We start from the raw sequence: 23,271 nt of genomic DNA on the forward strand, positions 1-23,271 counted from the left end.
TCCTGCCCTCTTGTGGATGGGGCACGTGAAGAAGGGCCTCCGATGATGATTACAGGGTCCCAGTTGCTTCATATAGAGAGAGAGAGGTAGTGTAGTCTTGAGCTGTTTAAGGCTTTATAGGTCAAAACCAGCAGGTTGAATTGGGCCCAGAAAATCATTGGCAGCCAATGCAGTCGGGCTAGGATTGGTATTATATGGTCAAACCATCTTGCCCTGGTAAGCAACCTGGCCAAAGCCAATGGAAGGCACTCTGCACCACTGAGGCCACCTGAGCCTCAAGCAACAGCACTGGGTCCAGAAGTACTCGCAAGCTGCATACCTGCAGGGAGTGTAAAGTCGTTAAATAATATTGTAGGTTGTTCATGAGTATAGAAACAGAGCTTTAGCCAAGGAACGTATTTGGCCACACAAGGAAGTTCATTAGTATCAGTGCATTGTATTTTGTTTATGAGGCTGCCCCTTGGTCACAGGTGGTTTGTGGGTGGCTGAATAAATCCACTAAAACGTAAGACCTCTGACTTCTGAGAGTATTGAGAATGAATAGATACCTGCAAACTAATCTCCTGCTTCCATTGCTCCTCAATAGATTTCTTCTGTTCAAAAGAAGAGTGCAGATCTAGGCCAGGAGGAGATTGTACAGCAATGCATGAAAAATATGAAATGGGTAGAAGACCTCTTTGAGAAGTTTGGTGAACTTTTGAATCATGTACAGCAGAAATGTTCATAACGGACACTGTCCCAAATGTTACATTTGTTTCCTCTATAGCACTCATCATGAGAAACTGAAAGGTCAGAGAATTTCTGGTTAATCTGGTCATGCCAGACTAGTCTGAGGAATCTGTGGTGTTCTTGGTTCCGTGGAAAAATTATGCTGCCATGAAAATGGAACTACAAATGAACCTCACTGCATTTTTAATCTGAAGAATGATTTTTTTTCCTTCTATTTTGTAAACTCTTGTATTGAAATGACAGGTTTATTTTTGAAATGATCAAAGCATGCACTAAATATATATTTTTGGGCTACGGTGAAAATACCATGGCTTTTTCTGGCTCTGTACACTAGGAAGAGTCTAGGTGGTAAACAAATATTTACATTTGTCTGATCAAGTAGAGTCTTCTACATTTTGCAAACAGAGCTAATATGACATGAAATTCTGTACATGAATAATCGCCATCAAAAATTCAGAATTATCCTTCTGCTTTATGGACTCCTTTTACTGCTGTTATGTTCAGGAGGCTGAACATGGAGTTGGTGCAATCCTTTGACGGCTATTTTGTGTCAAATTATATTGTAATGAAAAACAATGACTTTAACTATTTCCCCCATTTTTTATTTTGAAGAAAAACGTATTTTTCTTTATACTGTGCTTTTTTCCCTTTGGAAAGAAATCAGTTGTACATTTTATCTCACAAATAGTTGTATTTTTCACAGAGAAAATATTGTGGCTTACAATTGTTTTGTGTATCTTTGTAATACACTTTTCATGGTTTTCAGTAAATTCTGTTCATTTTTATATATTAATTTCGTATTGTAAACTATATCTTAAGATAATCCTTTTGTTTATACAGGTTTCCTCCAGTGTTAACCAGGAATAAGACATACTAGACTTTATAAGTTTGCTTTATAAGTTAAGTTGTGTTTAAACACTGCATTTTATTTTCTGATAAATGAAAATAAATTTCTTACTAAAATAACATGAATAATTGAAATTTTCATTGAATAGCTACTACATTTCTCTTCTGGATACCGAAGACTGATGATTGGATAGACTATATATGCAGTGTTAAACACAGCTGACATTTTTAAAAAATTGGTAATGGCAGAACTGTTTGCTTCTTGGTGCCTTTTCAAATCCTCAGACGTTCTTTTGTAGTTGTCTTTCTCAGCTGGGTTATTTTTTTAATCAGTAGGACCAGTAGTCCCACTTAGACTACAAATGTGTTAAACTCTGATCAGTAGGAAAATTTCTTCATCTGCCAACAGAATGCCTTACCTCAGTCTTGGATTCAAAATGTGTAAGTCCTCTGCTTGTAAAAGGACTAAACGTATTGTACTTTTGTCAGATAATATATATACATAAATATATATATATATATATATAATTCATTTGTCCTTTCACTGCCACTTAGTGCCTTAATTTCAGCCAAGAAAGCAGGATTCTTCATTCACTAGCCAATCAGGATATTCTTGTATGTAGCATGGTGTATTTTCTTTAGTTGTACATATGTTCATTGCACCTTAGATTTGTAAAAGAATAATGAAAGGCTGTGATCATGAATTAAACTAGGATTTCAAAATATCAAAGGACAACATTTTTGATCTTGATACCTATTATGTTGGTTTACCTCTGCAGTTTCAAAAGGTTTTTATATTGTAGGATGTGGTGGTACTTCGTTTTTCTGATGGGGGACGCAATGAAAATTTTGGTAAATTTCTTGTTGATATTTGTCTTAAAATATCTTCATACTGCACTTGCCTTGAAAAAAGCCAAGTTGTGTTACTGTGACTGTGATTTTGCTGTATCTCTGCTAGTTCTGTAGAAGAACTAATGGTCTGGACTCAAACTATACCAGTGTTAGGGCTGCATCTTGACCCTCTTCCTAGAAACATTTCAGGCATGAATCTTACCTGCAAACAAAGAAGCGTAATACTGCTGAATTATCTTGGAAACCTCAGCATATATACTGAGCAATATCCCTGCAAACAAATGTACATCTTCACTCATAATTAAGGCTGCAGTCTTTTACCTGCTTATCCAAGCCCTGTAGAACTTCTGAGACTTTCTTTTGTAGCATTGCTCTGTGAGAGTATGTTGTGTTAGGAAGATATTTGAAAGTCTTTTTATAATGTAGATGCAATCTCCTTGGGGCCATCATGTAAATAGCCTGCTCAGCTGCAGGAAGATACTACCGTACTTCTCATTTTAGAATTGAAATACTTAAGAACCAGTCACTGAAGGTTCAAAGTGCAAAAACAAAATGTGTTCTTCTACAGCAAAGTAATATACATCTCAACACAAGCTTACACATATATTGGTTTAATAGTTAAACAAAAGAGCTGGGGTTGCCCCATGTTGTAGACCCAGGATGAATGCCCACTTACCTAGGACTAAGTCTCGTTTAAATCATTGCAGCTTACTTCTGAGTAATTGGGAGCTTCGTGCCGAGTCGGTGACAACTTTATCAAGCGAATGATAAATAAGAAACTTTCTCAGGAATATGGGAGTAGAACGGAAAAGACAGTTTTGTATTGCTAGATTGGGTGTTCAACTTCCTGCCCTCAGAGAACTCTTTTGCATCAACTTGTTTGCCCTCTCTGTGTTTCAAGAAAGGCCTGTACGTTGCAAGGAGTGTCTGTTCTAGGGCACACAACTTCACGTTGAGCATTGGTGAGGCCTATTAGGCCTAATCACTGTCCCACATGAAGTGTGGACATCTTAGAACACACCCATTGTCTTTGTGACTCTGTGGCGCAGGAAAAGGTTGCAGCTGTAGGGGCCTGGGTGTATTCCTTGGCACAATAGCACACCATCATTTCTCTCTTAATTGAGAAGCCTCTAATTAGTTTTGAGCATATTCCATGGTTCCTGTAAACAACAGAGAACATCACCATGCTAGGCAGACAGTGTTTTATGTATCCAAAATTAAGCAAGTTTAGGAGAATGAAATGCCATTGGGAAAATAAAATAAAATGTAAGTGAAGGTTTTAGGCATCTTATACCAACTGATTTAAGAAACTTGCCTTTGCTGTAGCAATAATTGTGTATTTGTTGCATTCAGGGTATATGTTTTGTAGCTATAAAGGGGCAGAGTAACAGCAACGTTACTTGAGAAATACGGTTATTTGCTCAGAGACATTTTCTAAATATTCTGGGATAAAAATTGAACGTTACTCGTCTTAGACAACCGCCTTGTGTTTTCTTCCTTCCAAGGACAAACCCCCCCCCCCTGCAAGTAGCAATTTTGAGAGAGTGCTGGATATGCTTTGGAGAATTGCCAGTGCGCTTACAATAAGTAGAGTTATAGGATTTGAGCACCTGAAACCTCACCTAAATACAATGTATGTTGAAACCGTTCAGACTTTCTTCCACTTTGTATTTAGGATTGTGGTGTAGCTGATTTCAATAGGATACATCAATAGGATACACACTCGTCACTTGCGTCTCTGCATTCTCATAATACTGTAAGAATGTGGAATTGGCTGGCTACGGTTGTGCATGTGATTTCCAAATATTCAGTACCCACTCAAATGTATAAACATGAAGTTCTCATTCTTTTTTAATTTATCAGTGGGGGCAAGCAAACAAATCGATAACACTGTGCTAAACTAAATACTTGCACCTGCATATTGGTAATCCAACAAACATTTGTTTCCACATCTCTAAATGATGTATATCATTTGATTTTTTTTCTTCTCCTTTTAAGCCTCTGTTTGCATCAAAAGTGATACAACTGGATTGTACAGCCTTCTTTAACAGAACATTGTATCATTTTCCTTTTGCTTTAAGTAATATATGTTAAAAAGGAAACTCAAACTGTCTTCCAATAAACAGGTCTTCATAGAGGAAATATATTTTAAATATTTAAAATTTTACTACTATTTAAAATAATTTAAATAGTTTAAATAATTTAAACAAGCCCAAACTAGGACATTGAAAATCAGTGTATAGTAACTTCAGATTTGTTAATTGCAATTTAACATTTTTCATCCTACACTAACATACATTTTTGTAGTATTACACAGTGCACTTCCTTCTATATATCTATGCTATTTAAGTTAATGTTCACATTTCATTCACAAAACACATAGTAATATCTATCCTTTTATGTACTGCAAACATTTAGGCCAGGACTAATGAGAGGTGCTTTTTTAGTCCAGTTTTCAGATGGTCCACAATAATGTATAAAGCTAACAAAAAGAAATCACATTTTTTGTATTGTTGATTTGATGTTACTAAGCTCATTAAAGTAAAGACACTTTTTCAAAATGCTGTTTAGTGGTTTATTAAGCTTGAAAACATTAAACTGAAAGAATTGGGAGTGACTAAGGCAAGCGGCTTTGTAAATTTGCAAAGTACTCCGTTAGTATAATGATTCAAATATGACTCTTTTGGAGACTAAATGGTGGCCACAGTCTTCACATATATGTAACACTTGCATGCATGCACATATAGCCGATTTCCCTACTTTTCACACATAATTTAGCTGTGCCACATTGTAAGTTGCCATTGGAAACTCAGAATTCCTATAAGGTGGAAGGGTAGGGCGCAGTTGCAAAACATGGGATAGAAACTGCTGCTGCATATGCTGTGGTTCAAGAATTGGCAGGAAATGAAGGCATGACCACTTCCTCAACGAGGTGGTTTTTGGGGGGGAGAGTGTTGCAACCGTTAGTTTCACCTGCTTAAGATTTTTTTTTTCTATTTGTGCAAACGTTCCCATTATTCATCAGTAGCCCCGTTTTGAGTTACATAACTATTTTAACTCAGCACCTGAGTTTGCTAAGCCATTAATATCTATTATAGTTGTGGCCATTTTTTGTCTCAGCCGCACACGTTTATTTTTTAAAAGGGGTATAGCCTCAAGAAGCTCCAAATGACATGAAATGTCTTGTTTTTGGTGGCTTTTTTTCAATGTAGCACCCACCCACCCCACACTTTCATTGTTTATATTACAGAAATTCAGTCATGGTTTGTTACTTTGGAAAACTCAGCCTACTCATCAGTATGAATTACTTGATCAATATTGGCCACCTGTCACCCTTCGAATATCAGCAGAATGCATTTCAGTCAACCACTGGTTTGGATTCCGAGCTTTACTTCTGTTAGTGGAAAGGCTTTTGATTCAGCAAAGTTCCCACTGGTAAAAGTGGCTAGATGATTGTGGCTAGCACCTTCTACCTTGAACTGGGCCCACAACACTTTAGCAGATTTTAAGGGTGCACAGGGAGATGAAGGGGCAATTGGTGGAAACCGGGTGCCAGCAGAAACAATCCTTGAGCAGAGTTCCCATTCATGGGGTTATAAGGATCCAAGCTAATTTATTTCACATAGTATTTGAATGGCTGCACTGTATAAGTCATGTTGGAAGCAGAGCAATTTATAACATTTGCTGCTTTTATGTGATAAAATTGCACTTATATATGAGATAGGGGCTTCCCTGTGGTAGTTCCACACCTGTGGAATTCTTTCCTCCTGGAAACCCAACTGGCACCAATATTTCCAGTGTTTTGGCACTAGGCAAATATGTACCTATTTTTGCCTGGAGATTTTTGGGATGTTCGCTACTGCTGCAGGTCTGGAGGTTTTCATGACTGAACTTGTTTGGAATTCTTATTTTAATTATATTGTAACGTACACTGAGATCACACGATGAAGGGCAGGCCTAAACTATGCAAAATAAATAAGCATTCTGTGTTTCTGTAGTATTAACTTGTGTGGATTTTATTTATTTTCAGTATATGTGACCTATATGCTGAAAGTCTACTTGTGTCTTCAAGGATAATGGGCACGGAGCACATTTTCATAAGCAATTGTTTATGTCTTCCATGTGCTGGTCTCTTCAGAATGGCTTCATTTTGATTGAATGGAGCCATTGTTCATAGGTTGGAGAAAGATGCAGATGAGGAGTCATTAAAAAATAACTGGAATGTTTATGAAATATTTATGGTAAATAACCATTTGGTATAATCCAAGATCAACACAGGATCCAAAGAAGCAACTCATACTAATATAAAGTGAAACATCAGTGCTGCTCCAAACACTAAATTAAAAAATATATAGTGAAGACTACAGTAACTTGTGATGTGGCGAACTATTCTGCATGAACAAAATCTAGACGTACTGCCTGAATTGAGCCATTTTCTGAACTTTTTCTTAATGTTAGCATGAAATATGAAGCCTATCCAAGAAAAGAAAAGTAGTATTTAACCTCTGCTTGATTATTTTCTTTCTCAGTTTGTGCTAATCTGACACAAACAGCATCTCAATCACTTGCCAAAGCAAGGAAGATCCAATAAGTTACCATGTCACTCCAAAATTTATTCCCGCTGTGAAAGAAAATCCTGCTTGCTTGCTTTTTTATTTTATTTTAGACTTACATACCGCCCTTCATCATAGGTCTCAGGGCAATTCACAAGGTAATTCCCTGTCTGTCACACCACTGGCAAGGCACAATAAACACATGGTTGTGCATCTGGGCCAGATTGCGACCTGACCTTTACTATTTCACCCTCACCCTTTCCACAAGCATGGCCAGCCCAAACCTTTTGCAGCACATATATATATTGTATGTCTGCTCAAAAGTGTACCCTCCTGAGTTCTAGTGTAATCCCAGTACAGAGTGTATAGGACTGCAGCGTTAGTATATTAACTTCTGCAAGTCTATTTTAATTGCCTAGTTTCCCTTGCAAGGGACTTCCTAGGGATCAGATACCAAGGTTGCTTTGCTTCCAACTCCTTACTTCAGGAGCTGCCTTCCCTAAGACCTAGTACCCATTAGTACCCATTATACCATTAAAGCAATCACATTCTTTCCCTCAGTGAATTCTGGGCATTGTAGTTTACCCCACAGAGTAGCAATTCCCAGCAGCCCTTAACAAACCACAGTGCCCAGAATTCTTCAAGGGAACAAATATGCTTGGAATGTGCTCTAAAAGGTATAGTTTGTGCACATCCTCTGCTGCGCAGTTTGTCATGTCACTGTTTCTTACCCTAGTTACATTTAGAAGAGCTCAGCTCGCCCCGTCAAACATCTGAAAAGCCCAAAGTTACCAATGGATTTTAGAAATTGCAGAAACTTTTGTCAACAGTATATAAATGCTGGTGTTCTTTATTAATAACTATGCTTCAAACTCATTAAAAAAACCTCTCTACCGTATTGGCAGGAATATAAGCCAAACCCGCAAATAGGCGGCACCTTTAAAATTTGGCGGCTTGGGAGCCGTGGATGGGACGGGCGCCGTTGCCACACGCTCCCAGGCTGCTTCCTGGGGGGTGGAGCCACACTACTTTGCCGATAGCATAAGGCCACGAATATAAGCTGCACTTTAACTTTTCATAATCGGATTTGGGGGGGAAAGTGCAGCTTATTTTCAGGCCAATACAATATGTAGTTTACAGGATCTCCATTAAAATCCAAACAATATAAAATCAAGCAAAAATGCATTAAGGATAATCAATACAAAAATGGGTCATCTGACAAAGGTTTAAAAAACAAACCAGTTTCATAAAAAGGTGTGCTGAAATCACCAAGTCTTAAGTTGGTGTCTGAAGCTCATAAGACACATATTAATTATTTTGTGCTTATATAGAAAAACTTTCTGGATTACAATAATTAATATATTTCCTGAGCAGCAATCTGAAATAAGGGGCATTTAAAAAAAAAGGCCTTGTGGAAAACCCCTTGTTAATACAGGTGTTGCCCTTTTGGTTTAAATGACATTGATGAGCATAACAAAACAAATATACTCGTTCATATAAATGGACCTGGCTGAATTATCACAAGATAAATTTAATTCTTTCTGAAAATAGTGGTTCATGCTTCTGAAGCAACATACTACAATTGCACTGACATCCGTTTTTCATCTAACAAAATAAAACAAAGATTAGTGTGACCTCAACGCATTTGGTTCATTGTGTGCTGGCCTAGATCTGAATGTTCTGGTGTACCAAGCAGATAATTTTTTTCAGTATGTTCTTTGATTAACAGTGTATTGTATATGTTGCTATGCTGCTACTTGTGTCTATAAATTTGGTATGGTAGGCATAAACATCCTGAACCATTCAAAGTTTTACAGAGGCTCAGTTGCTGATGTGTAATTTTATTTCAGCAACTCCTCAACAGTAAAATTGTCAAAACTCAAAACCTCATTGTTCTGCAAGTTGTTTGAATTCCAGTTTTTAATAACGTTTAGGAATAGACCCAGATTGCACAGCATGTCCAAATATCCCATTATCACAACTGATTAGCCACACACATGTTGCTACTTTCAGTCATTGAGACCCATAGCCAACAAACATCAGACTTCGATTTGGGACAGAAATTGCCCTGGTTATGATAATGAACAACTTTATCAGGAAATGGAACAGGGCTTTTTATTTCTTTTTTGCTACTCTGTGCCCTATAAGAAGCTGAGTTTGTGGATATGATCAGGTGTAAACATGTTTAACTCAGGTATACGTGCATTAGAGATTGTTACAAAGCAGATAGGAGAGGGCCCTTTAGAAATGAAAGACACAGACCAGCTAGTCATTGCCTATGACTGCAGCATGTATGACAACACTTGACTCTGATAGCTTGAAGTACTGTAGTTTGGCTAAAAGTCACCTTGAAGTTAATGTTCCCTGGTCAAACAACTGTGGGGACTAAGCTACACCAACACACTAAAAGAGGAAACGGTCTCATTATGTGCTCAAAGGTACTTACCTCTTGACTACAAAATATTTGCTAATATTTTAGCTAATAGATTGAAAAAGGTCTTAAATGTTTATATATATCCAGATCAAGTGGGATTCCTTCCAGGTAGACAGATGAAAGATAATATAAGAAATATTTTAAATGTAATAGAATATCTAGAAGTAAGAAATGAGAAAAAAGCAGCAATGATGTTTATAGATGCGGAAAAAGCGTTTGATAACATATCTTGGGATTTTATGAAGAAAGTGATGGAAGAAATGGAATATGGAGAAAAGTTTATAAAAGGGATACAAGCTGTATATACAGAACAGAATACAAAATTAATTATTAACCAGGTGATAACGAATCAATTTAAAATAGAAAAAGGAACGAGACAAGGTCCATGGCTGAGCTTTGCCTCAGATTAGATTATGTGGGCATACTAAAAAGGCATTCCCTCTCTCCAGAATCCATAGTGACTGTGATATTCTGAGGTGAATATTCCAACATGACAGTTCCCAGGGTTCTCTGGACACATTAAAACAACATTGATATAAACTCTGTAAATTTGTAGACTACATTCCAAGTAGAATTGAATCTGCCCCAATACTAGTATCTGCACCTTCAGGTCGTTTTCAGCTCAAAATTTCCAGGAGTGGTGTATTTAGGACCAACCTGGGGGACTAGGGTTTATAGCCCACTTTGAGCTACTTGGAGAGGAAAAGTGAGATATTAGTATAATAATAAAGGTAAATAAATGTTATCTCAACAATCAAAGTTTGCACATTTTTGCATAGGCTGCTACCAGCTGAGCTCTTTTCACAGTTAGGTGTGTATAACATTGCATAGGATCTGGCTGGCAGAACTGCAACCCCTTCCACACTTAGTACAAAGCAGGATTTGCTTATGAGTAAACATATATAGGTTTCAGGGTGCACAGACTTGTGAAATGGAACATCTGAGACCACGAGCAATAGGAGACTTTTGGTTAACATGAATTTGATGAGAGTAAAATGCTCCCACCACCAAGATCGTAACTTGCAAAGAGCAGGGAACATACCCTCACATGCCCCGCTACCTGAGACCTTTATAAAGAAGAGGGGCTAACCGGGAGGAGGCATGGCTACAATGCAGAGACTACCTTACACCACAGGCAAAGGCCTACTAGGACCCTTATAAGCAGGAGCCCAAGTAGTAGCCCCTCACCTTCCCCTTACTTGCACTCAGCCTGAAAGCCACATGGAAACCTGTACACTGACCAACCTTTCAGAGGAGGTTTTATGTGGTGTGACCACAGTGCAGTGGCACTGGAGGCTGCAGGGGGTGTCACAACATTGCAGAACAGAGCCAGGGAAGTGAGGGGTGCCAAATCTTAGCATCACATAGGGTGCTGCTGAAATTTGAGAGCCCAAAGTCCACTACTGCTCCTTCTTTCAGACCTTTCCACCAATCAGGACCAGTCCACCCATTAGGTGAGGTGAGGCAATCGCCTCAGATGGCAGGCTACAGATCCCAATGCAAATCATTATTATTCCTGCCCCCTTGTTCTTGATGCAGATATTCACTCACCCTTCTTCCCTAGTGGGGAGAGGATGGGGCGCCATTTTGAGGTTTGCCTCAGGTGCCAAAAAGGCCAAAATGTCTTGGGTGTTCCTTGTTCACAGGCAAGCCAGCCGGCAGATGTGAGCTGACCCCACTCCCCTCTAAACCCGTGTATGAAATGCAAACATATAGAACAGGCTTCCTCAACCTGGGCCGTCCAGATGTTTTTGGCCTACAACTCCCACGATCCCTAACTAGCAGGACCAGTGGTCAGGGATGATGGGAATTGTAGTCTCAAAACATCTGAAGGGCCGAGGTTGAGGAAGCCTGATAAAGAAGGTGGCTCACTCTTGGTTTCTCCCTAGAGCTACAGGGAGAAACGGGAGCCTTTGTGTGGGTGGGAGCGTCCTCTGCAAAGCACCCCATGAACAGAGCAACTCCCTTCAGGGAAGCTCTGGTGAGCGCACCGTTGTCTTCGCCGCGGCGGCCAAAACGCCCCGCGGTTGCAGTTCGGCTTATTAAAGTAGAGGGCGGGCTCCGCCCCCGCCGCCAACGCGAGCCAATGGGAGCAGCGCCTGCGTGCGAGCGCCGCCTATTTCCCCTCCGCGAAGTGGCCGGGCTGCTCTGCTCATTCCCGGGGACGCCGAGGCAGAAACGGGCCGGCGCTATGGCCAGCGTGAAGGAGAAGGCGGCGGCTTTGAATCTCTGCGCGGTGTACAGTCCGGCTAACAAGCCTCCAGGTAGGCGGCGGGTTCGGGGCTTCTTATTATGTTCTGCGGGGCAAAGCGCCTCCTAAGGCAGGTGGGTTCCGTGGGCTCCCCGCCTCTTCTCGCTGTTAAGGGTCGGCTCCTATAAAGTCATATGCAGAGCCGCCTATCTCGCGCCCTCGCCCCTCCAATTTCGCCCCGTGGGGCGGGCGGAAGGCGCTTTCTCTCACCGGCCGCAGGTGGAGGCAGCGCCCGGGTCTGACCGACGGATGGACCTTTGGCCCGACCCGCCGCGGTTGCTCTGATGCAACCCCGTATCTTCTCCCTTCGACGGCTATCTCCTCTTTTCTGGGAGATGGTTGGCCTTAGCCCAGTTGGAAGGTCAGCCGGGCGGTCAACAGAGCGTTGTTGTTGTTGTTTTGCTCTTATTCTGGAGGGGTCCAGTAGCTCCGGCAGAATCCTATTTTATTATAAATTTGTATACTGCCCTTGTATACTGATCTCAGGGCGGATCGCAGCAGAAAAACGCATAATAAAAAGAACAAAACAAACCAATAACTCCTCCACCCCCTCTCACAAACACATATAAGAGGTTAAAAATGTTAATTAATGTGCCTAAAGGCTAGGATGGCGTGGACTTGCCTCCTCCCAGCTCTGGTAGGTTTGCTGTTTCCGGACCTGCCGCTGGGCAAGCTGTCTCTCTCTGTATGTGTGCGGTTAGAGCTGGTGGCCTGTTTCTTCAGGTTGGCTGGAGTCGCTGGGTGATACAGTATGCAAGAAGCCTTTCCTCGACAGAGGAAGCTCTTCCAGCTTGCTTTACTTACTCACATTTCTACATTAATTTCATAAAGTGCTTTCATTCCCTCGCTTCCTGCAAAAGGTCTGTTCTGTCTCTCGTAACTGAACTGCTCGCCAAAAGCCGGAGGCGCTATTCATCAGCATATTGGGTTCCTTCTTAATATATAGCCGTGGATAAATTGCTGTTTAAGTGTGATCAAATTCACACTGGCTGTGCGATCCCTATGGAAGTTCATATATGTAAATCAGCAGGAGCTGGTCTCTTGTGGACTGTCTTCCAGGAGAGGAAATACTTTCCTCTCAGTTTGGGTAGTCTTCTGGGAGGCAGCCTTGACTCCAATGTTGTTAGCAAACAAAGCTTTCCCTGGGGTCTGTTTGGCAACAAGAATTAGAAAAGCTGTAGTGCTGTTGGCTATGGTATGGTAGATTTTTTGTTTTAAAAAAGGAACTGTTTTTTTTATCTCGGCAGAACTACTCAGGCATTTGAGTTTACTGGTCTGATACGGACAGTACCAGTAGATTTAGGTGTTCTGGGGCAGCCTTTGCATTCTCCAGTACTTGACTATAAACATTATGGTCATAGGCATAAAAATTTGATGGGTGAATATACCAGGTGTGTGTGTCTCAGGCATTTGTTTTAATAATAAAAAGACCGTTCTGTGCTGATGGCTTTGCTGTAATTATAAAGTACAAGTAGTAACCATAACACATGCTTTCAAAATACATCTCTCTCTCTCTCTCTCCAACTTTAATCCTGAGTGGATACAAGCTTTTACAATCTTGTGAAGAATCATGGTCACCTGTAAAATACCTTCTTTCTCTTTCCCTCCCCCACCTCAGGAATTTGAAATGGCAGCCTTGCATAGAAGAATCTAGGGCAGGTGTGGGCAAGACTCTCCCACAAAAAGTATCCCACAAAAGTTTCTCAGTGAGAAAATGAAGATTCCCAATATTGTCAGTAATTGACTGACAGCTGCTCTATAGGGTCTCTGTGTCTGGCAGAGAGGAATCTTTCCCAGCCCTGCTAACTGATAGCATTTTTATAGTTACGGGGACATAACTGTTATATTCCCTTGAGTCAAACCTTAGAGCAGGGTTGGGGAGCCTCTGTCCTTCCCCAGATGTTGGAGTCCCAGAGTCCATCATCCCTGACCACTGACCATACTGGCTGAAGTTTATGGGAGATGGAGTCTCACTCCACCTGGCAGGCAAAAGGTTTCCCATCCCTGTGCTAGAGACCTTGTTAGCTAATGTTGCCAGTAAAAGGGCTCCACCAATATTTCCATGGGAAATGATGCACACTTTTGGAAGTGACTCCTAAAAATATTGGGTAGGTCCATAATCTGCTTCCAGAAAACTCACTGAAATACATCTCTTGCATTGCGTGTTTAGGTTTCAGCTTGGCACAGAGACCATTTGGAGCCACATATGTCTGGAGCAGCATTATCAACGCACTTCAGAGCCAAGTTGAAGTGAAAAAGCGGCGTCAGAACCTGAAATCTTTCAACGACTGTTTTATTGGCTCCGATGCAGTAGACGTCGTCTATGCCCACCTTCTGCAGAACAAATACTTTGGCAATGTAGATATTTCCCGGACTAAAGTTGTGAGAGTGTGTCAGGCACTGATGGACTACAAAGTGTTTGAAGCCGTTTCTACCAGAGTCTTTGGAAAAGACAAACGGTCTGTGTTCGAAGATAGCAGCTGCAGCCTCTACAGGTTTCCAAATGCGTGTAGCCAAATGGACAGTCCGTTTGGAAAAGAGTACGGCCGGACTGTGCATCAAAGGTTAGTACCAAATGAAGTGCTGAAGATATTTGCCATGTTTCCTTGTTGTTCTATCTTGAAAGCAGCCTAACCCTAATCAGACTTACTTTGAACTTGAGTGTTTCAGTATTAATTGGGACTTTCTAATTGTAAGACGGGAGCCTGGCAGTCCTATCTTGTGTGCTCATTTGCTGCTGCTGTGGATGTATCTGCACATCCAAGGTAACACACACACACACACACACACACACACAGATACATACATACATACATACATATAAATAAATAAAAGCAAATCCTTCTTGAATGGCCCTAAAGTCAATAGAACTTAATTCTCTATGTGGGCTGCAATCCAAAGAACTGTGTATGCAGCTTAAAAGGTTAGGAGGGAGGATGTCTTGTCTATGGAAGGAAAAATGGTAAGCATAAGTTGTTCACAGTCAACAACTGAGGAAGATCTACTTTAACTGAACTCATAGTGGACTTTGCTTTGATCTACAACTTTGTGCACCAACTCTATACATGTCACTGTCACTATCTGGCCAGGTGCCTCTGTGGATGTGGAAAGGGACAGTCGACTCCTCCCACTTGTCAGAAAGACAAGGTGATTGGTGCTGCTATTGGCCATCTGACTAAGGATGTGTGAGGACAGCCTTGAATTCAGGATGCCCTGGGAATTACGCATGCACCAATTTTTAGTAGTTCTCATCCAACCAAGGGGTGCTGAAATTGAAGCTAGTTTCCATCCTTGCTGGATGTCTATGTCTGTCTCTAAATGTATATTTTGCCTTTCAGCGTAAAGCTCCCACATTGGCTGATGATATCACTTTAATGGACAAAGTTGTCCTTTAAAACGGACAATAAAGTCAGTAAAAGCAAAAAGCTGAACAGAAACAAAAAGGCTATGGCAGCAAAATTAGTTGCCTAGTGTAAAAAGGCTTTTTGGACAATTTAAAAGCTTTAGGCACCTGGTAATGAAACTAGCACACAACTAACTAGTTACCAGCCAAGTGTTTCTGGAAAGTGTTCCACTGTGGGATGCCACCATCAAATGGGCTCTGTCTCTGCATTCAGACAAGAGCCTCCAGTGAAGATCTTGCCAGGCAGGCAGGTTCACGTGGTTATAAATCTGTGTTTTAAAATGTCCCCAGGGATAGAAGGTAGAGCTGCCTGTAGAAGTCAATGGAGAAATTGTAGATTTCAATGTAGCAGGAACTGAATACCAGCATGTCCCCCCACCCCAAAACAGCTGAGTATGGTGTTATTTTTTAAATCCAAAAGTGACCATGAAAGTTGCAAGTAGCTTGCATAATAGTCCCAGCTAGAGAGAGGGGGGTCAATTTCTTCTTCTTCTTCTTCTTCTTCTTCTTCTTCTCCTCCTCCTCCTCCTCCTCCTCCTCCTCCTCCTCCTCTTAAAATTTATTTACTGCCCTATACCCACAGGTCTCATGTGGCTCACAGGAGAAAATCACAATATAAAAAACACAAAATACATAAAATAAAAACAACCCAATTTACACTTCAACTCTCATTGTCAAATGAATTTAAGTATGACTAATTTCCATTGAATCAAGTACAATTCTTGGATAGGATTTTGTTTGTATCATTCCAGCTGATGAGAGAGTGATGTATCTGAAGGCACATGCTGAAGACTCACTCACGTGGACTAATTATGATAACAGGAAGAGTTGTTCTTTTGGTCTATTATTATATGGGTGAAGTGGACATTCAAAATGTGTTAGTGTCTTTTGAAAATGGAACCAAGGGTGGACACCAAAGTAGAATGTAAGGATGTGAGCTTATGTGTGTAATGTAAGATGACTAACATGCTTCTTACTCTTAGGAGAAAAGCATACGATTCATTTAAACCACATCCAATGCCTTCTCCCAAAGAATCCTGGGAACTGGTTTGTTAAGAATGCTGGGAAATGTATCTTTTGTGAGAGGAAATGACAGTTCCCAGTATTATTTGGGGGAAGGCATATGCTTTAAATGTGTGGTGTGGATCTGCCCTTAATTAAAATTAAACCTGTTGACAAGTGAACTGAGAGGCCTCATTTGGGTGCAATGTGCACAACCCTTGTGAAAGATGCTGAATATTACTTGGTTGTGATTTACAGTGCAATCTATATATAGCCAGATAGAAACAAGTACATTTGAATTCAGTGGTGCTTGTTCCCACTAACCTGGAAGCAGGGTTGCCTTAGACATCACACCTAAGCACCTTTGCTGGGGAGTAAATCTGAGTACACATAGCTTGGCCCCTTAGACGCAGAGTACTTCTGAGTACTTCTGAGTACACATAGCTTGGCCCCTTAGACGCAGTGTTGGAAACTGAGATAGAAAAGCTAGGAGCCAAAAGGCTCCTGGAACCTGGATTACAGGTGTAAAAGCAGGATTGCTAGTCGCCATTCCCTCCGCGCCCCCATTGCAGTAGCACTTTATATTTAGTTTTTTGAAGCGCATGAACTAATGCACAATTCACATCAGTGACACATTGTAAATATCACATTTTTAATGGCAGTTCTTAATTGGACACCGCAAACATAAATGGGGCTCAGCCTCAGCAATTGTGGCCAACCATAAGTATTTATAAATACGGGGCTGGGGCTGTGTGTCTTAGCTCAATATGTTTTATCACAGCTTCAAGTAATGCAGTCACAGTTAAATATGTCCATTATATCAAACTTCTTGGAAGAACAGGCCTAACAGCACAATCTTAGCCATTTCTACATAGAAATAGATCTTACTGAAATAGAACTAGGCAAATGGGATTGGGATTGTAACAGATTGGTTTTGATACTCTTATGACAGGTCAATTAACATGATGTTGTTTAGTCATTTAGTCGTGTCCGACTCTTTGTGACTCCATGGACCAAAGCACACCAGGCACTTCTGTCTTCCACTGCCTCCCGCAGTTTGGTCAAACTCATGCTGGTAGCTTCGAGAACACTGTCCAACCATCTCATCCTATGTTGTTCTCTTCTCCTTGTGCCCTCCATCTTTCCCAACATCAGGGTCTTTTCCAGGGAGTCTTCTCTTCTCATGAGGTGCCCAAAGTATTGGAGCCTCAGCTTCATGATCTGTCCTTCCAGTGAGCACTCAGGGCTGATTTCCTTAAGAAAGGATAGGTTTGATCTTCTTGCAGTCCATGGGACTCTCAAGAGTCTCCTCCAGCACCATAATTCAAAAGCATTAATTCTTCGGTGATCAGCCTTCTTTATGGTCCAGCTCTCACTTCCATACATCACTACTGGGAAAACCATAGCTTTAACTATACGGACCTTTGTTCACAAGGTGATGTGTCTGCTTTTTAAGATGCTGTCTAGGTTTGTCATTGCTTTTCTCCCAAGAAGCAGGCGTCTTTTAATTTCGTGACTGCTGTCACCATCTGCAGTGATCATGGAGCCCAAGAAAGTAAAATCTCTCACTGCCTCCATTTCTTCCCCTTCTATTTGCCAGGAGGTGATTAACATAAGGGACACTAATGTGTATTCAGTTATCTTGAGCATGTATCTCTTTGGTTCATTTTAATGTTTGAAGCGGAATGTTTGTATTTTTTGCCCTTCAGTTGAGTAGTCATGAATTCAAAGCTCACTTGTAGAGACTATCGCTACCAGAACCTTTCTGGCTGATGAGCAGATAACTTGAATAATCAATTTTTCTTTCTTCAGACAGGAGAAAAGAGCATTACTTAGCATAACACCAGTGAAATCAGGAAGCTTGGAGGATCTCTTGGAAAACTTGAGTCTAACGCCTGTTAGTTCCTCTCAAGTAAATGCCTCTCCAAACTTTTCTCACCAAGGTAAGTGATGCACAAACATCATAATTGCTTGCACCCAAGGGAAGGAATGGATGCCTTGTTTTAAACTGGTGGGAACTTGCAAATTTAGCTCCTTTCCACTACCAAATACAGTGCTTAGAATAAAAGGAATACACTGTGGAGTGTATTTTCTTGACTTACAGCAGATGCCTATTGCCTCCCCATCCTGAGAAATCGTGCAAGGCCAGCCTCTGACACTGACCCACAACTGTCACAGGGAATAGAAGTTTGTGAACTTAAGCTGGAGGGCCTGGTGATGATCAGTATAGACAAGCCCTCACCAGCTCAGTACCTATGGTGTGTTTTGGACCACAACTTCCATCAACCCCAGCCAGCATGGCCTAGCCATTTGCTTATCCAGTGATGTGCTGCTGTCTGCTGTCTCTCCCCAAGCTCTTTAGACTACAGATACCAAAACTATCCCAAAGGGAAGGGCTGACTGTGGTTGTTTTGAAAATGGCATCGCCTCACATTTTTTACTTGTAGTGGCTAAAAAACTTTTATGTATTACATTTATTATGTAGCCACCCCAGAATAGAAGTTCCCTGGATGGCTTACAAAGCAACAAATAAAATAAGTGCATCATAAAACAATAAAAACTATTTCAAATTATAATTTTTTAAAATGAAATTCAGTTTAAAACTCAGATTTAAAGCTTAGCCACCAGTAGTGCAAGTGTTCAAAGCTTTTTGTTACCTTTAAAATTTAGCTGGATTTAAGAAGGCTTGGATGTGTTGCTGCCACTATTTCATCTTCATTGATGGGAAAACCCAAAATTAGGGTTGTTTTTCTGTAGTTGAAAATTTAGTCCTGATTAGAAAATGCAGCAAGCAGACAAGTTCTTGCTTTTCAGTTTTGGAATCCTTGAATGTGGCAGAGGCTCTTGAAGCTAAGGAATCCATTGTTCCAACTCTAAAGTCTTCAACAAGGCCTCCTTTCTTTACGCATCCTTATTAGCATGATTTATGTGATTGGATTCCCTGTGCAGCAAAGATCATTCGCAAGTTCCACAGGAAAAAATGCAAAGCATGTTGGCTATGCCCAAATGCTTGCTGTTCCCTGCATAAATTGCTGTTGGTCACCTTCCTTTTACCCTGATAAAGTACACTTGTAAGTTGATAATGCATTAATAAGGAAGCAGGTCGCTTAAGTGTTCTTTCAGTGCAGTATTAAGTCTCTTAGGCTAAAAGACAAATACTGCAATAGCAAATTACTCCTTGACCCCTAAATAACTTTAGCTAACTGGATCTTGGCATTTGAATTGTGCTTCTAGTTATTAACGAAGTCTGGAGAGAGCAAACAATTACCCGCCTCCTGCAGCTTATAGATCTTCCACTTCTTGACTCTTTACTTGAGTACCAGAAGGCAGGATCTAAATTTCCACAAACAAAGCAAGAGTCTGAATGTAACATCACAAGCAACTACCTGGACCGGGAAATTCTGAAAGCATTTGGAGACTCTCAGTAAGTATGTATGTTGATGAACAGGAACACAAGAAGCTGAGTTTACTTTTACCTGCAGGGCAAATAGCATCTTTAGAGGCATGTTTATTTTGGGGGGAAGGGGGAGGATTTGGACCAAGAAAATAGTGTGCTGGAAGGGTTACTTTTCCTGCCTCTGTGCTGCAGTTCCCATTTTAACTGTATTCACCTCCCATCCCACCCGCAAGGTGCTTTGATCTTTTTCTTAAATGCCACCACTGAAGATCTTTTCTTCATAGAATCATAGAATCATTCACCTCTCAGGTCACAGCTAGCTTTGGCCCTAAGCTGTTATTATGATTTCAATGGGCCTTGGTTATGGACAAACTTTACCTGGAGTAGGGCCCATGACTTTGAAAATATACATACATAGGAATTTTCATTTTCTAGGATGGATGAATGGCTGTCGGCAGCAATAGACTGTCTGGAGTATCTGCCAGATCCGATGGTGGTTGATGTGAGCCGTAATTTGCCTGAGCAGCCTGACAAAGTACATTTTGGGAAACTGCTGCTGTTTGATACCATTGGTAGATACTATAGCCAAAAGAAGGAACCACTGTTAAGTCATGCACCCGAAATCCACCTGGGCATTGCAGAGCTGCTAGGTAAGTGCAATTGGCTTCCAAATTTCTAGATGACTAGCTACATTCTTTATCAATGTATACAGACATGTGGAGTGAAAACTCTTGTAAAATGCATACTGTACTGTATAGCTCAATGGTAACTGTGCTTTTATTGGCAAACTTGACAAGTTTGTGGTGATGGGGAATTGTCGGTATTTAAACAGAACGGTAATGTTGGGTGTTAGTCATAAACTCCCTCGTTCTTCTTTGTTCCAGTTAATGGGAAAACTGATCAAGCTTTGGAAGCGATTCAGCTCTACTTGAAGTTACTGGATAGTACAAGAAGAGAGGAGTTCAGGAGACTACTCTACTTCATGGCTATTATCGCTCAGAATTCTGATCTTAAGATCCAAGCAGAGGCAAGTGTGATCACTTAGGGCCCCTTCTAATGTAACCTTCAATGACATGTCAGTCTTTGGAGCAGAGCAGTGCCACTAGGTTAATGTTGGAAATATGAGATTGCTATGGTGGGAGCCCATGCCATGATTCCTTCCCATGGTGGCACCGTCCTTTTGAGAAACCGAAGCTCTGAAGTGGGAAGGAGCCACAATATGGGTTTCTCCCACGTGACTTTGGGTTTCCAGTGCTGCTAACCAATGGATCAAAGAGTCACACTGCAGCAGTTTCCACACCACCAGACAGAATATAGTTTACTTTAATATTTTATATATATTTTAAATCTGAGCTGGGACCTTATGACAAAGAGTAGGTAAGAAATAGTGGTTAATAACAATAGTAAGCAATAATGATAGTTAACAATGATAAAAAATAATGGGTTGTTTCCAGTGTGACTATTCTGCTAGCATAGTATTTTCCCTTTCCCGTCCCCTGTGCACCCTCAAAATCTGCTCCAGAGGGTTGGAGGGAGCCCCTGGAGCAGATTCTGAAGGTGTGCAAGGAAAGGAGAGGAAGGAAAAGTCCACTTGCACAATGGGAACTCTGTGCACAGTGTTGGATACAACCCCTAAATGACCAATAACAATAATATTGGGATGATTTTAAGCAGACTTATGCATAAGCTGTACTGAACTCTATTAAGCTTACTTCACAAATTAAGTAACTTGAATTCACATAATTTTCTGTAGTCTTACAAAGCAAACTATAGGAAACTTGTGTTTGAAAACAGAGTAAGTAAGCAGGGAAACACTCCTTTAATCATTTCCCCCCTATTTTGTAGAGCGACAACCGGATGGTTGTGAAAAGAACTTTCTCCAAAGCCATAGTCAACAATAAAAGTTTATCTAAAGGAAAAACTGACCTTCTAATTTTGTTTTTGGTGGACTACCAGAAAGATGTATTAAAAGTAAGTGCCTTAAACCTTGTTCCCCTGCTGTTGCTTGTTACTGAATTATCATCCTAAATTTTAATGACTAAAAGAAGCTGTTGCTTTTCTCCAAGATCCCAGGGACGTTGCATAAAATGGTTAGTGACAAGCTTGTGGCTATACAGCAGGGGAAGGATTCCAACCTGAATACAGGTAACCATGTATTTAATAACATTTAAGTCCTTGGCTGGGGAATCGGTGGCCCTCTACCTGTTGTTGGACTACAGCTCTCATCAGACCTGACCATTGGCCATGCTGGCTAGGACTGATAGGAGCTGAAGTACAGCAACATCTGGAGGGCCACAAGTTTCCACATCCCTGTTTTTGAATCACTTCTAAAGAAACCTCTGGCAAAACCTGGAATAATCTTATCTTAATTGACTCTACCATTTATTTGAACGTAGTGAGATTGAAACTTGGTAAGGCATGGCTTGGGTTAGTGATGCATTGGGGCCCATTCAGCAATGTGGTTCTATGAAAATGCAAGCTAATTAAGTAGACTGAGATGAAAGCAGTTGTGAGATGGTCAAGAGCATGAGTGGGAAATCCCTGGTCCCAATTTCTTTAGCCATGAGATTACTAGGTGGTCTTAAGCAAGATATTCAGCCTACGTCCTTTATCTGTAAAATGGGGGTAATACTGGACTACCTTCCAGAGTGATATAGGGCAAGGGTGGGGAACAGGATCCAGCTTAGGAGGGGGACAAATTCTGAGGCCTCCCCCCCCCACATGTCACTTTGCTAGGTAGGTAGGGCTACCCACTTGTCAGTGGCCTGTTGTCGTGTTACATCTGATAACGTCAGTATGAGGGAAACATGAGAATGTGTTCCTGTTGTGGCAGGGATCAGCTCAGCTCATGTGGGGAAGGGTGGAGGGAAACAACTTCACAAGCCAAATTAGGATCCCTGGCTCCCCATGCCTCTGCTCTATGAGAATACTGTATATCAATGACAAGAGTTACCACTATACTTTTATGAATGGTTTTTCATGCTTGCTTTTTAGGATATACTTTCTGCCAGCAACTTGACAAAAGTGAGTATCATCACAGTGCAAAGAAGACTACAAAAAAGGAACTTGTATCTTTGCTAAAATCTATTGATGAGGACTCCAGTCTCTCTGCCAAAGAGCGGAAGAGGTTGCTTGATCAATTCTATGCTAGTAATCCAGCTATCTTTTTGCAGTATTTTCATGACAGAGGTACCGATGGAGGTGTCGAACTTTAGCTCTAGAAGGATACTGGGATACTAATAACTTTTGGAAGCACTTATTTTGTATCTTTTTAATTTTTTTGTATTGTACTTAAATAAAAGTGGTTTTGTAATATGGAGTCCCCATGTAATAACATTATTTAAAAATAATTAAAGCTTCTATTTAAATCTTAATTGTTCAGATTCTTGATTTAAAAAAAAACAACAAACGGGGGTGGGGAGGGAAGTTTAGGCCAGTGTATGAGTTTTTAGCTTTGTTCAAACTCTTTTGGAAGCTCCTGAAAACTAGACTTTATTTGGTGAATATAATTTTTGATCCTGATTGTCAGATCTCACTGCCACTGGACTATAACAACCACATGGTTTCTCCGTGTAACACAAGGCTGTTGGATATATATATGCCCATAAATCATTACAAGATTGTTATTTGTCCATGACAAGTCTGTTTGTATGTGACTTGTTCACGTGTTGTGAGTTTATAAATACCTTCAATCCATTTGTTGAAGGGAGTTGCATTTTTTATTTTTCCAGTTCATCAATACCAGTCATCTTGCTATATAGTAGGGGTGTGGAGAGTCAATTCATATTATCCCTTTGTTAGGTT

At 40.7% G+C, this 23,271-nt stretch overlaps 2 protein-coding genes across 2 annotated transcripts in view; both read left to right on the forward strand.

Annotated features, from left to right (window-relative positions):
- The window catches only part of QSER1 (glutamine and serine rich 1), a 39,978-nt gene extending 34,990 nt beyond the window's left edge, over positions 1–4,988 (forward strand). The window contains exon 13 of the mRNA XM_083462366.1: positions 587–4,988. Within this exon, the coding sequence (XP_083318492.1) occupies positions 587–727 (141 nt within the window). The 3' untranslated portion in view covers positions 728–4,988. The remainder of the gene's footprint in view (positions 1–586) is intronic.
- A 6,566-nt stretch (positions 4,989–11,554) lies between these two features.
- Positions 11,555–22,841, forward strand: DEPDC7 (DEP domain containing 7). Its single transcript, XM_083464632.1, has 9 exons — positions 11,555–11,678; positions 13,836–14,229; positions 17,883–18,013; positions 19,305–19,494; positions 19,903–20,117; positions 20,352–20,494; positions 21,313–21,438; positions 21,534–21,612; positions 22,462–22,841. The coding sequence occupies exons 1-9, from the start codon at positions 11,606–11,608 to the stop codon at positions 22,680–22,682; spliced, it is 1,572 nt and encodes a 523-aa protein (XP_083320758.1). The 5' UTR covers positions 11,555–11,605; the 3' UTR covers positions 22,683–22,841.
- The last annotated feature ends 430 nt before the right edge of the window (positions 22,842–23,271 follow it).

This window comes from Podarcis liolepis (genome assembly GCF_965112155.1).
Source record: "Podarcis liolepis genome assembly, chromosome: 1".
In the NCBI taxonomy this organism is placed as follows: domain Eukaryota; kingdom Metazoa; phylum Chordata; class Lepidosauria; order Squamata; family Lacertidae; genus Podarcis; species Podarcis liolepis.